The sequence below is a fragment of the Rattus norvegicus genome, chromosome 13, assembly GCF_036323735.1.
Source record: "Rattus norvegicus strain BN/NHsdMcwi chromosome 13, GRCr8, whole genome shotgun sequence".
NCBI lineage: Eukaryota > Metazoa > Chordata > Mammalia > Rodentia > Muridae > Rattus > Rattus norvegicus.
In genome coordinates this window covers 33,679,582-33,694,579 of record NC_086031.1, presented here as the reverse complement: position 1 = coordinate 33,694,579, position 14,998 = coordinate 33,679,582, and the positions used below count along the sequence as shown (strand labels likewise).

Below are 14,998 nucleotides of genomic sequence, written 5' to 3'. Positions count from 1 at the left end.
GCTCCCTTCCTACTGTCTGCCTGCTTCTCCCTCGGCAACCCATTTCTGCTCACTTTCATTTTTATCTCCGTATTTTTAATTTGCATGTTTTAAAACGACAGTTCTCCCCCCTTCCTTCTCCCTCATGTGCACATTCATGCATGTGCGCCTGTGTGCATCTGTGGGTGGAGACCTGAGGACAGCCTTCTATACATGAAGCCTCAGACACTGTCTGTCTTGGTTGTTTTGTTTTGAGACAAGGTCTCTCCCTGGCCTGGAGAAGGCTGGGGTGGCTGACAAGTAAGACCTCTATGATTTACCCATCCCTGCCTCTTACCTTCTGGAATCACAGATGCATGCCCCTGTGCCCGGATCTTTCATTTTTGTGTGTATTCTGGGGACTGAACTCATTTTAAAATGTATAAATCTATAAATTTTTAGATTATGTGTATATCTATGTATGGGAATGTGCATACATGCAAGAACCCACAGAGGCCAAAAGAGGGCGCCAGGGCCCTGGGGCTGGAGGTTGGGGCAGTTATGGTGCTGCCCAGTTTCTGAGAACCGAACCGTGCAGAAGCAGTACTCACTCTTAACCCCATCTCTCTAGCACCCCCCCCACACATTCTTAAAACCTATTTCTTAGATTGTTGGAACATCTCAAGATTCCTATTAAGGCCATTAAAGATTTAGATGTTTTAAATTCTCCCTGGAAATATTTCTCACTCCCGGATTCCACACACTCCGTTCATATCCCTTTCAGTGAAAGCAACGTTCCATGTTTATAATGGCTTCTTTTGACAATGACATATTGTTAGCTGTTGAGGCGAGTCCCGTAAGAGGATTATGTGTCCTTGGGCATTGTGTTTTCCCTGAGGTCAATAATCAATGTGCTTTTTCATCTAATTAGTTTCTGTGTACCTGTGGCTAACCTTCCCTTTCCTCCTCCCCCAAGGCTTTCTAGAATTCCATCTAGTCAAACAGTAGCCATCTGAATTGGCCCCCTAGCCTTTCAGCTTTCTGAACTTTTTTTTTTCTACCATTTCCATGAAAGAGTTCCTGAATATTACCTGTGATAACTCCTTTGTTCTTTCTGTTCTCTTGTGAGACAAGGTCTCAGATATGCCAGGCCAGCCTTAAACTCCCTGTGTAGCCAAGGATAACTTTAAACTTCTAATTCTCCTGCCTCCATCTCTCTCCAACCATACACCCAGTGCTGGGATTACAGGCAACGCCTTCTGGGGCTTGAACCCAGGGCCTTGTGAATGCTGGGCAAGTCTTATACCAATTGAGCCATATCCTCAGCCCTGCTTCTTTATTTTTTAATCTTATATATTTTAACTCAATTTTGGTATTGCCAGGATATAGCCTGTGCTAATTTTCTTTTTTTTAAAAGATGTGTTTGTAATCAAAACAATCCTGAGACTCCACCTCACACCAGTCAGAATGGCTAAGGTCAAAAACTCAGGTGACAGCAAATGCTGGCGAGGATGTGGAGAAAGAGGAATACTCCTCCATTGTTGGTGGGATTGCAGATTGGTACAACCATTCTGGAAATTAGTCTGGAGGTTCCTCAGAAAATTGGACATTGAACTGCCTGAGGACCAGCTATACCTCTCTTGGGCATATACTCAAAAGATGCCCCAACATATAACAAAGACACGTGCTCCACTATGTTCATAGCAGCCTTATTTATAATACAGAAGCTGGAAAGAAACCAGATGCCCTTCAACAGAGGAATGGATACAGAAAATGTGGTACATCTACACAATGGAGTACTACACAGCTATCAAAAACAATGACTTTATGAAATTCATAGGCAAATGGATGAAACTAGAAAATATCACCTTGAGTGAGTTAACCCAATCACAGAGAAACACACATGGTATGCATTCATTGATCAGTGGATATTAGCCCAAATGCTCAAATTACCCTAGATGCACAGAACACATGAAACTCAAGAAGGATGACGAAAATGCGGATATTTCACTTCTTCTTTAAAAGGGGAACAAAAATACCCATAGGAGGGTATAGGGAGGCAAAGATTAGAGCAAAGACTGAAGGAACTGCTATTCAGAGCCTGCCCCACATGAGGCCCATACATATACAGCCACCAAAACTAGGTAAGATTGATGAAGCTAAGAAGTGCAGGCCGACAGGAACCGGATATAGATCTCTCCTGAGAGACACAGCCAGAACATGTCAAATACAGAAGCGAATGCCAGCAGCAAACCACTGAACTGAGAACAGGACCCCCGTTGAAGGAATCAGAGAAAGAACTGGAAGAGCTTGAAGGGGCTCGAGACCCCATATGAACAACAATGCCAAGCAACCAGAGCTTCCAGGGACTAAGCCACTACCCAAAGACTATGCATGGACTGACCCTGGGCTCCAACTGCATATGTAGCAGAGAATAGCCTTGTTGGGGCACCAGTAGAAGGGGAAGCCCTTGGTCCTGCCCAGGTTGGACCCCCAGTGCAGGGGAATATGGGGGGCAGTAAAGGGGATGTATGGGGGAACACTTATATGGGGAGGGGGAGGGGATGGGGGCTTATGGACAGGAAACCGGGAAAGAGAATAACATTTGAAATGTAAATAAGAAATACCCAATTTAATAAAAATGGAAGAAAAAAAGATGTGTTTGTTTTTAATTTTATGTGTATACCTGTATGAAATTATGAGCATGCAGTGTCCCTGGGGGAGGGAAGAGGGCTCTGATCCTCTGCAACTACAATTATTGGTAGTTGTAAATCACCCTGTGGATGCTGGGAACTGAACCTATGTCCTCTGCAAGAATAGCAAACACTTTAACCCCCAGAGCCACCTCCCTTTACACAACCAACAGCATCGGAACTCCTCCCAGGGGCAGCCCTGTGGCTGTGTCTGTTGCACTTTGTGTCCAGCTCACTGATGAGGCCAAAGGAGAAAAAGAAATCACGAGTTTGGGACAACCTGTATGCTCTTGGATTCTTGGCCCTGCCATGGGGCATCATGCCAGCCTACCCTTCCACCAAGCAGATGGACTGGAAGCTATAGGCAGCCATGGTCTGTCCTTAGGAAAGCAATGGAAGAGTTCACCCCAGTCTGAAGGTAGGGATAGTGAGGCAGATGTCAACAGAAGAAAGATGTTGCATTCCATTAGCTATTGTTAGTTTAATTTTGGACTCTGCAGTCTGAAAAGAGAAAATTATGACAGAATTAAAAAATCTGTTCAATTCTTGGAGGCGTATAAGAGGGCTTGGCTGGTGAAATGTTGGATAAGTATGAGGGCCTGGATTTGGATGCCCAGGAAAGAATGGGGCATGGGACCTTGCTGTTGTAATCCCAAGGCTGATGCGGTGGAGACAAGAAAATTAAGGAGAATGCCTGAGTCTTGCTTGTCTATCAATTTAGCCAAATCTGCAAGCCCCAGATCCCTATCTTAAAAGAAGAGGGCTGTGGAGATGACTAGGAAAGTAAAGAGTTTGTTCTGCATCCACTAAAAACCAAGCAAATGCCTGGTAGGCTTGGTGGCCGGGCCCACAGAGCAGAGACAAAGGTTCCCTGGGGCAAGCTGTCTAGGTAAATTAGCATAACTGTCAAGCTCTGGGCTCAGTGAGAGACTCCCTAGAATAATAACCCAGTGGGGCTGGAGAGGTGGCTTAGCAGTTAGAAGCACTTGCTGCTCTTGCAAAGGACCCAAGTCCGTTTCCTACGACCCATGTTGGGTGGCTAGCAAACCCTTGTAACTCCAGCGCCCTCTTCTGGCCTCCTCAGGAAACTGCACTCACAGGCTCATGCTTCCATGTAGAAAATGAATGATACACATAAATAAAAATAAATAAACACTTTTTAAAGAAAAAAGTGGAAGAGTGATTGAGGGAAACACCTAGCCTCGACCCCAGGCCTCTACATGCACATACAGAATGTGCTTTCACACACATATGCACACACAGAAACATGTGCACTACATACATGTCATCTGACCAGGCCAGGGTACCAAACGTCACCGTCAAACATTGATCGGCATGTCTATAACCCAGCAGTCTGCTTACATGACACAGGGGCATGGGATATGACTTCCACTCTTGGAGACCATGGTCTTCAGTGGGTACAGAGAGGTCAGCAGCCAGGGGGGTGTGGTGATAAGGGCTTAGAGGGAGGAGGTGAAGGTGGGGCCCAGGAATGGGTATGGAGACTGCAGGAAAGGGCAGTGCTTAACCCAAGTGCTGAGGTGACAATAGTATATCCATACGAAGAGGAGTCAACAGTGAGGGTCTCTGGGTGGGGAACCAAAGTTTGAGTAGAAAGATTTAAGTACAGAGGCGAAGTGGGTGGGTGGATGGAGGGATGGATGGATGGAGGGATGGACGGATGGATGGGTGGGTAGATGGGATGGGTGAGTTGGTAGACGGGTGAGAGGGTGGATGGGTGAGTGGGCGGGTGGATAGATAGATGGATGGATGAATGGGTGGATGGATGGACAGACACAGGGCTGCTGCAGAAGGTCACTTGGTGACATTAGCAAAGTAAGAGAATAGTGACCATGGGCAGAAGGATCCTGTGAAGCTGAGAGGATGCAGCGTGAGGAACCACACAGAGGCAAATGGGAGGCAGGGACACAGGCAGAGCCAGGACAGAGCCCCCAGCTCCACAAGCCTGCAGGGAGCTGCACTGCTTGGCCCCTCTCCTTAAGTCAGAGGAATGCATTCTTCCTGACCTCATGTCTCTATTACTGTGTCCTTTCTATTTCTCAGATGATGTGCTGCTGTGACTTGAACGTGCCACCAGGTTCTCCTGCTGAAAACTCAGATCAATTTCCAACACACACACACACACACACACACACACACACACACACACACGCAACATATACACACATGAAGACTCATGCACACACACACACACACACACACACACACACACACACACACACACTGTCTCTTGCCCTTCTCCTTCTATGGTGACATAGCATGAAGAACTGAGTTAGAGGCAGCTCCCCAGTATTGGATTCTCCATCCTCTGAAACTGTACTAAACCTCTGAGCTGGAAAGATGCTCAGTTGACGCACCAGCAATGAGGACCTGAGTTTGATTGGTAGAATCCATGTCCAAAAGCTGGGGTCTCTCTGGCCCCCCAGCCTGCATGTGTCAGCAGTTACAAGGCCAAAGGAGAGACGTCACACAAAAACAAAGTAGACAGCACATGCATCTGTACACGCATACACATATGTAGGCACATGCACACAGATTCCGAAAAGACAAATGGACTAAAACAGTATAAAGTGGTGATTACATGGAGCTGGGAGATGAAGGAAAGGGAGAGATACTTAGAGAGTGGATTTCAAGGGTTCTTCACACACACACACACACACACACACACACACACACTCACACGCACGCACGCGCAGGGATGGAGCTCTAAAATGTTAATTTGCTTGACTGTGGCAATCATTTCACCATGCACATCAAAACATCTCGTCCTCTTAAGCGCGTGAGATTTCTAATCGTATAAGCGTGTGTATGTGTGCATGGGTCAAAGCTGGGGACTACCTTGGATGTCATGCTCAGGAATACTGTCTTCCTCCTTTGATACAAGGTCTGTCATTGGCCTGGAACTCACTGGTTAGGCTGGACTGTCAGGCCAGCAAGTCACAGGGACTCTCCTGTCTCAGTCTCCCTAGCCCTGTGATTACTGGTAACCACCACTCTTGATACTTTGACCTGAGTGAGGATGGAACTCAGGTTCTCCTGGTAGCCAGGCAAGCATTTACTACTAAGCTGTCTCATCTTGCACTCGAAGCACACCACAATTTTTAAAGATTTTTTTCCCAAAAATGTCTAGCAAATGTGTCTACCGGAAGCCACTGATAAGCCTGATTCTGTGGATGCTGAGCAGGAGCCCAGCTTCAGCAAGAAAAAGTGAGGGCTACGAGCCCAGAAACAGCTTCCAAGAAGCTGGCCACCAGGGGGCAGAGCTGCGACTGTGGAAGGAGGTGTTAGGAGAGCTATTTTACCAGCCCTGAAGGGGCAAGAGGGAAACATTCAGTGTGACCCCCACTTCCTAATGGAATCTGAAGAAATCAGACACAGAGAAGCGGGTCTGGGAGAGACATCAGTGGGTGGTCATGCAAGATGGGGTCTCCTGGGGAAGGAAGCTCCTGAGGTATGGGTCAGCGGTATAGTTTGGATCTAGTATGGTCCCCAGTGTATTAGAGCTGAGTACCTAATTTAGTGTTATTTGGAAGGTTGTAGAACTTTTAGAAGGCAGGAACTAGTAAAGACAGGGCACATCTTACTTTTGTGTCTGTTGCTGTAAAAAATACTCTGACGAGAGCAGAGGGACAGAGGGAGGGGTTTTCTACCGCACAGTTCCATGATCCTTCGCAGCTCTGTGATCCATCATCCATCATGGCAGCAGGAGTGTGAGCCAGCTGGTCCCATCATATCCACAGTCCCAACAAATGCTCGCACGCTAACACTCTGCTCCTCTCTCTACTTCTATTCTACCCAGAGAACAGCAACCTCGATGACGTTCCACCTAAATTAATCTGATCTGAGTAATACCCCAGAGATATGCCCAGCGGACAAGCCAATCTAGAAACCCTTCAGTGATACTCCTTCCCAGATGGTTCCGAACCAACCATCACACGGGGCGCCTTTGAAGGGGACTGTGTACCTACAGTCCCTTCCCGCCTGTATTTTGTTTTCTGGTTATGAAGCATGAAGTTTTGTTCCACTATGAACGTACACCATGAACAATAGGCTAATTCATCATGAACTGAATCTCCAAAACTGTGAGCCAAAATTGACCTTTGTCTTCCTAAGTTGGTCACCCCATGTGTTTGTTTCAATGACAAAAGCTGAGCAACACAGATAGGTTTAGGGACTGGGCATGACAAGGGGGCTGAGCTCCTGCTCAGATAGTGCCATAGACTGAAAGTCTATGTCACCCCAATTCATACACCGAAGCCCTCACAACAGTGTGGATATCTTTGAAGACAGAACCTTTCAGAATATAATGAATGTGTGTAAGATGGGTGGAGGCTGGACCCTAAACGATCTATATTCTCATAGAGGAGACAATATCCACCCAGCGTGCTCCCCAGATAGGCCACATGAGAACAGAGTAGCTACCTAGAAGCCAGGAAGTGATAATGTGTATGCTGGTCAGCTGTGGTGTGTGTGTGTGTGTATGTGTGTGTGTGTGTCTGTGGTATGTGTGTATGTGTGTGTGTGTGAGTGTGTGTATATGTGTATGTGTGAGTGTGTGTGTCTGTGGTGTGTGTGTCTGTGTGTGAGTGTGTGTGTGTCTGTGTGTGAGTATGTGTATGTGTGAGTGTGTGTGTGTGAGTGTGTGTGTCTGTGTCTGTGGTGTGTGTGTCTGTGTGTGAGTATGTGTATGTGTGAGTGTGTGTGTGAGTGTGTGTGTCTGTGTGTGTGAGTGTGTGTGTCTGTGTATGTGAGTGTGTGTGTCTGTGGTGTGGGTGTGTGTATGTGTATGTGTGTGTATGGTGTGTGAGTACGTGTGTGTATGTGTATGTGTGAGTGTGTGTGTATGTGTGTGTATGGTGTGTGTGTGTATGGTGTGTGAGTATGTGTGTGTGTATGTGTGAGTGTGTGTGTATGTGTGTGTATGGTGTGTGTGTGTATGGTGTGTGAGTATGTGTATGTATGTGTATGTGTGAGTGTGTGTGTGTATGTGTGTGTATGTGTATGGTGTGTGAGTATGTGTGTGTATGTGTATGTGTGAGTGTGTGTGTATGTGTGTGTATGGTGTGTGTGTGTATCTGTGTGGTGTGTGTGTGTGTCTGTGAGTGTGTGTGTGTCTGTGTGTGTTCACACACACAGGTGTACCAGAGGTCAACCTGATGCATTATTATTATCACTTGCTGCCTTGGTTTTTGGTTTTTTGTTTTGTTTTGGTTTTGGTTTTTTTTGTTAGTTTGTTTTGAAGCAGAGTCTTTCACTGACCTGGAACTTAACAACTAGACTAGGCTGACTGACCAGGAAGCACCAAAGATCTGCTGGTCTCCACCTTTCCAGAGCTGAGATATACACACAAACCATCATATCTGACCTTTTTAAACATGGGAGTCAAACTTAGGTCCTTGTGCTCACTAGGCACGCAGTTTGCCAACAGAGCCGCGCCCTCAGCCCCGGTGTACGGTTTTCTTAGGACAGTCTGACTGACCAAGATGAATAGGAAGGAAAGAAGCAGAGGGCTCGCAGGAGACACATCTATCAGAAGCTAGCTGCTCAGAGGAAGCCAGTCCAGGTAGTCTTGACTCTCAGGAAACAACAGGCAAATCCATCAGCTGGAAATGAGATTGTGAATCAGGAGGGCAGGGATTCAAATAGACAGGTCATGTGAGAGCCGTGGGTGAAGGGAGCAACGGGGAAAGTTCCAGATAGAGTCCTGGGGTTAACTGAGGTTACGGGGCCCGGTTCCAATCCTAACAGACTCATGTTCCTATAAGGGACAGGATGGGCTGGACTGCAGGCACAATTCTGGGTATACCTCTCCCCACTACAGTTCATCTGTCAGAGTGGTCTGTTGAAGCCAGCGGCGCCTGGACAGTCTCACTTTCTTAAGTCCAGTCAGTGCTGAGCCGCCTGATATTTATTGTAAGCAAGCACAAGTAGAGAGGATCTGAGTGTTGTGGGTTTGCCTGGGTACCCCGGAGCCTGGAGAAGGTCGGCGTCTTTAACTCTGCAAGGAGACTGGGGCCCCCGTGAGGAGACACTGGAAGGGGCTGCCACAGTGGCAGAATGCTAACCACTCAGACCAGCAGGGATACACTGCTACAGTGCGGGAGAGTCTCTGCTTCAGAGCAGGGACAAGGAGAAGACGCCAAAGCCGGCAGCGAAGACGACACATTCTCTACGGTCTTCTCTCCAGTTTGGAAATGGGTTCTTATTAGGTGTGCTTAAGTGTCCGTTAGCTTCCCACTGCTCTGATGAGGTGACAGAGAAAGTCAGCCTAGGAGGGAGGACGTATCTGACCTAGGGTGTCATTTGAGCTTGTGGCAGCAGAGCCTGTCATACTGAGAGCACTTGAGCATTCAGGGTAGCCAGGAAGCAGAGAGAGGTAGAGGAAAGGCCAGGGTCATAATATCCCCTAACTTGCTCCCATTAGACTCTCCCTCCCCGGTCTGGTTATCTCTGGACTGTCCTAAGGACTGGGCATCAAGTCTTCAACACAGGAGAGGAATTCAAGATTTAAACTATAGGGCTGGGGAGATGGCTCAGTGGGTAAAGTGGCTGCATTCCAAGACCAACGACCTGAGTTCAGTTCCAAGACCCCACATAACAAAGCCAGGCATGGTAACACATACTTAAAATGTCACTAGCGGGAAGTAGAGACCGGCGAGTCCTTAAGGCTTTCGGACAACTCAGCCCAGCCAAACCAGTGAGTTCCAAACCCCAGTGAGAGACCCTGTCTCAAAAAACCAACATGGACAGAGTCCCAAACCAGACAGAGACCTGAGGAATGATGCTCAAGGTTGACCTCTGACCTCCACACGCATTTCTACACACACACAAGATCCAAATTCTAATAGCCTGTTCCCACCATGACTCAGTCGTTGTCATCATAGTGCCTCAAATCCAATCAGCAGCCCCTATTTTTAGTCCTGTTGATGTACCTCTCAGACACATGACAGACCTTAGGGCAGTAGTTGTCACACAGGGGCAATGCCCCTCCTTGTTTTCATAGAACATTTGACAATGTCTGATGATATTTTCTGTTGTCACGGCCTTGCAGATATACTCCCGGTCCCTCATCTAGGGAGATCAGAGATGCCTCTCAGGCTCATATAACGCACAGAACTGCTATATCTTGTCCACATGTCAAAAGTGTCAGGTTGGCCTGGGGATGTGGTTCAGCTGGTTCATGGACTAGTGTGCATGAAACCCCGAGTTCCCCCACCCCCAGCATGAACTTGGCATGGTGGCACACGCCTGTACCAAGTAGGTAGAGGCGGTGGGATCGGAAATTCAAGACCATCCTTAGTTACCTAGGGAACTGGAGGCTATCCTGGGCTACATGAGACCTGTCTCGAAAAAATTGTGTCAAAGTTAAGAGACCCTGCTTGAAACGTGGGTCAGAAAGATTACAAGAGCCGGGAGGTACAGAGGATTGCCTTAAGGCAGTGTTTTCCTGACATGCCGGGGCAAGCACACACAGGAAGTCACTGCAGACATGGTTGCCTGAGCAAATCAAGCCAGCAGCCTACCCACAGGGAGGGGGAGGGACGGTGAGACCCTGCCTCTACTGGGGCGCTACAGGCAGCTAATCACTGATGTGGCGATGAGGTTCAGTTAACCACTGATGTGGGGATGAGGGTCAGTTAACCACTGATGTGGGGATGAGGGTCAGTTAACCACTGATGTGGGGATGAGGGTCAGTTAACCACTGATGTGGGGATGAGGGTCAGTTAACCACTGATGTGGGGATGAGGGTCAGTTAACCACTGATGTGGGGATGAGGGTCAGTTAACCACTGATGTGGGGATGAGGGTCAGTTAACCACTGATGTGGGGATGAGGGTCAGTTAACCACTGATGTGGGGATGAGGGTCAGTTAACCACTGATGTGGAGATGAGGGTCAGTTAATCACTGATGTGGGGATGAGGGTCAGTTAATCACTTATGTGGGGATGAGGGTCAGTTAATCACTGATGTGGGGATGAGGGTCAGTTTTCTCCAGGGATGCAGACCCTGGTGGGTTCCCCATGCTTCAGTGGATTGCCCCACACCCATGATTATATGGGCAACACTAATAGCACTCAGTGGGTTATTGGAGAGAGAGAGAGAGAGAGAGAGAGAGAGAGAGAGAGAGAGAGAGAGAGAGAGGATGAACTGGGGAGGGGTTAGGATGAATCCAGGAGAGTTAGGGGAATAAGTGAGGAATGAATGTGATCAAAATATATTAATAATATTCTAATACAAACAATAGAGCTAGTATAAAGGGCATATTAATTTTAAAAAGAATTTTACATATATGGGTATTTTGCCTGCATGTAGGTCTGTGTAGCCTGTACATGCCTGGTGATTCTAATTTGTGACGTTTACGTTAAAACCAGGCATAATAGCCAGAGCTAGGGAAATGGAGACAGGAGAATTCCTGGGGCTTACAGACCTTACTTGGTGAGTCCCAGGCCAGGGAGAGACCTGGCTTTAAGAAACCAGGGTGGAATTCAGAGCCTGCCCCATTGAAGGAATCAGAGAAAGAACTGGAAGAGCTTGAAGGGGCTCGAGACCCCATAGGTACAACAATGCCAAGCAACCAGAGCTTCCAGGGACTAAGCCACTACCTAAAGACTAAACATGGACTGACCCTGGACTCTGACCTCATAGGTAGCAATGAATATCCTAGTAAGAGCACCAGTGGAAGGGGAAGCCCTGGGTCCTGCTAAGACTGAACCCCTAGTGAACTAGATTGTTGGGGGGAGGGCGGCAAGGGGGGGAGGATGGGGAGGGGAACGCCCATAAAGAAGGGGAGGGGGAGGGATTAGGGGGATGTTTGCCCAGAAACCGGGAAAGGGAATAACACTCGAAATGTATATAAGAAATACTCAAGTTAATAAAAAAAAAAAAGAAAAAAAAAAAAAAGAAACCAGGGTGGATAGCACATGAGGAATAAAAGCCAGAAGATGCTCTCCGGCCTCCACATGCACACACACACACACACACACACACACACACACACACCAAAGACAGACAGACAGACACACACACACACACACCAAAGACAGACAGACAGACACACACACACACACCAAAGACAGACAGAGACAGACAGACAGACAGACAGACAGACACACACACACACACACACACACACACACACACACCCATCGAGCTTCCTCTTATGGGACAAAATAGAACAAGACAAGTCTCAAGTCTCAGTGCTCAAGCTACAGCATGTGTCTGCTGGGACGAGTGTGTGTGTGTGTGTGTGTGTGTGTGTGTGTGTGTGTGTGTGTTTGTGTGTTTGTGGGGGGGAGGGGGAGAGAGGTCAGATGTTATATATGAAGAAAGTCAGCAGAGAAGATGGCGTGCTCAGTTTCTTATAGAAAAAAACCCAACCCCCTTCAGCAGTCACAGTTTTTCAGTTTCTACTTGCAAAGGACCCTCTGGCACCTCCCCTGTAGAAAGAGGTGAGGAAGGGAGCTAGGAGCTTCAGTGGTCTCTTTGGAAGAGGCTTATGATGTCCCTCTGAGGGAAAACCAAGAGGAAGGAAGAAATTGTCTTTATTGTCCCTGGATGTCAAGAGCCAACGTGTGAGCACCCAAAGTCAAAGAAAGGATCAAGAGGAGAAGTTGCAGAAGCTGGGAAATGGTCCAAACAAAGCAGGCCATTCCGCCCTCATTTATTAAAGGCGTTTTCTACCACAAACCCCAAGAGATAGGATCACAGGTCTGGATAAACCCTCACAGTGACCAGAGGCCCACATGAAACCTTTTCCTAGAGATACCCACGGTGCATATGTGTATGTACCTGACATGCAGAAACAAGGGACGCAAGGGACAGAACAAACCTCGGGCAGGTCAGACCCCTCCTCCCAAAGTGAGGAATCTAAAGATCTGGGCTCTGGTCCCAGCCCTGCTCCTCAGACGCTGACCAAAAGCAAATCTCCCGCTGAGGCCTTTCATGGTCTGAAAAAACGTGGGACTTGAACAGACATACACAGCAGGGGTCCCAGGTGCAGTGAAGACTTGAACCAAGCAAAGCCTCAGTTTCCCCATCTGTTCATTCCTGAGATTGCCTTTGAGACAAAAATGTAAACTGAGCCTGGCCCGGCAGCCCTGGCACCACACGAAAATGCCTCGGGAAACAGGAAACAATGTTGTAGACCCAGATGGTAGTGTCAGGATCTATTCCCTGTGTTAATATTGCAGTCCAACCGGCAGCCTTGACCTTCTTCCCAATTCTTCCCATCCTGCCAGCCTCGAAGCAGGCTGTCTCGCATCCAGATATCCCAGGGGAAAGTTCCCAGAAGTTTCTATGGGAAAGAAACACAAACCACCCGCCTGGCCTCTCTCCCCACTCCTCCAACTTTCTTCCTCTCCTACCCTGAGTTTGTTGCAACCTACCGCTCCTAGGAGGGGCAGACTTCAGAAGGTCAGTCCCTCCAGGCGGGGGAGGGCTGAAATGGTCCCATCACAGATGCGAAAACTGAAATTTCCCATCTGCACACCGGAGCACGTGAAAAAAAAAAAGTGCTACCTAGCCTGAACAACACAACGTGGTTCTTTTTTCTGACAGTAGCCTCTCCCGCTCCCTTTCTGAGCCTTAGTCTCCGTGCTTGAGACCAGGTTCTCAAAAGGAAACGAGGGTGTTTGGATAAAATCCTAGAGAGCAAATATCTAGCACACGTCGTTTCCCCGGCGGCTACAGAATTTTGTCTCCTGGAAAGAAGTGTGTTTAGCGGCGGGCGGCGGGAAGGGGTGAGCGAAGGTGAGGGGAATGAGCCTCACACAGAGCCCATGAAGTTTTTGCCTTTGGAGAAGAAGGGGGCTCCGACAGAGCGATAGTATGTTGAGGGAAGAGAGATCGGCTGCTCCCCATAACTCCTAGGACCCGATAGAGGACGGTGGACTGGTCCGTGGGGTCCACGTCCGGGGGGCGCGGGGTGGGGGCGCGGGGTGGGGGCGCGGGGTGGGGGCGCGGGGTGGGGGCGCGGGGTGGGGGCGCGGTACTCACGGTGTGCGCTGCTTTGGTGAGCAGCAACAGCCTCAGCAGAAGCAGGGACAGCCGGGGTCTCATGGTGCTGAGCATGCTCCGCCCACTGTTGCTCCCCTTTGCGTTCTGGCCCCTTCAGGAGCTTGGTGGCCGGTTCTGCGTCCAGCTCAGCGACCTGCACGTGGTCCAGGACCCTGGGCGACCTCCAAGCCCAGAGAGACCATGGCTGGACCTACCCAGTCCGATCAGATCCACAGCCAGGCTTGAGGCTGCTGCTCCCTGAAGGAGGTGGCAAGACTGTTAACAAACCTGCAGTGCCTATTGATAAGGACTGGACGCTGCTCTCGACTCCACCCTGCTGGGAATAGCAGGGAGGGGTTGCGGGGGGGGCAGCACAGAGCTGGAAGGGTGGAGACAGGAGGAGGGACCCCAGACACCCTACTGGAGGCAGCTGTAACCTCCCTCCTTCCCTTCCAATCCAGAAAGTACTCTCTCTGGAGGATCTAAGTCAGGTGCCTTGAGCAGAATAACGAGGTAGGCAACACTTTTTTTTAAGTCCTTAATTGAGACAGGGTCTCACTATATAGCCCAGTTTGAACTCTCAGACCTCCCGCCTCAATTTTCTGGGATTTCAGATGTACTACACCTGATCTAGTATCAGCAACCGTTCGTTTCCCAGGCTGACTTTTAAACAAACAGAATTAAGTGAATGTCTACTCCATCCTACAGAACGGCGTGAAGTGATGTAAACCCTCTTTTCTTTAGCTTTCAGCACTGCAGTAAGTAAGCAGCTTATCCATGCATAAAGACGAAAGGGTTGTTTGGCTCGTAGTCTGGGGAGCTTCAGTCCATGATTGGTTGGCGTTGGCGCAGGCGCAAAGCAGCCCCATGATCACGGTTTGGGAGTACATAATGGGGAAAAACTTCCTGCTTAACGAGCCCGCCGGACAAAGAGAAAGAGGCCAGGGTCCAACGGTTTCCTCTGAGGCCACATCCCTTATGACCTAAAACCTCTCACTAGGTCTCACCTCCTAGGAGCCATCACTCTCCACTAGCTCCACCCCAGGGACAAAGTCTTTATCAACACAGGGGTCTTTGAGTGACACTTATAATTCCAAACTGTAGGAAGATATTTTTTTTCTCCTTAAAACAGTTTCAAACCCATCCTGGCCCCCAGCTCTCTATGTAGCCAGAGATAACTTCTGATCGTCCTGTCTCTCTCTGCTGAATAGGATTGTAACTACGTATCAGCGTCACCTCACCCAGTGCACGCAGAGCTAGAGAGCAAACTCAAGGCTTCCTGCATGCTAGGCAAGCACTCTGAGCCCAGCAAACCACACTTCTCCATGTGAC

General features: G+C 48.6%; 1 protein-coding gene across 6 annotated transcripts in view; it reads right to left on the bottom strand.

The window, feature by feature from the left end:
* Sctr (secretin receptor) overlaps window positions 1–14,018 on the bottom strand; it is a 63,488-nt gene extending 49,470 nt beyond the window's left edge. For 2 of the 6 annotated variants that reach the window (XM_039091119.2, XM_039091116.2), the window contains exon 1: window positions 13,667–14,018. In XM_039091119.2, coding sequence (XP_038947047.1) covers window positions 13,667–13,741 — 75 coding nt within the window. In that variant the 5' untranslated portion in view covers window positions 13,742–14,018. The remainder of the gene's footprint in view (window positions 1–13,666) is intronic. The other 4 variants (XM_039091115.2, XM_039091118.2, XM_039091120.2 and 1 more) reach the window with 3 other exon arrangements.
* Window positions 14,019–14,998: the final 980 nt, after the last annotated feature.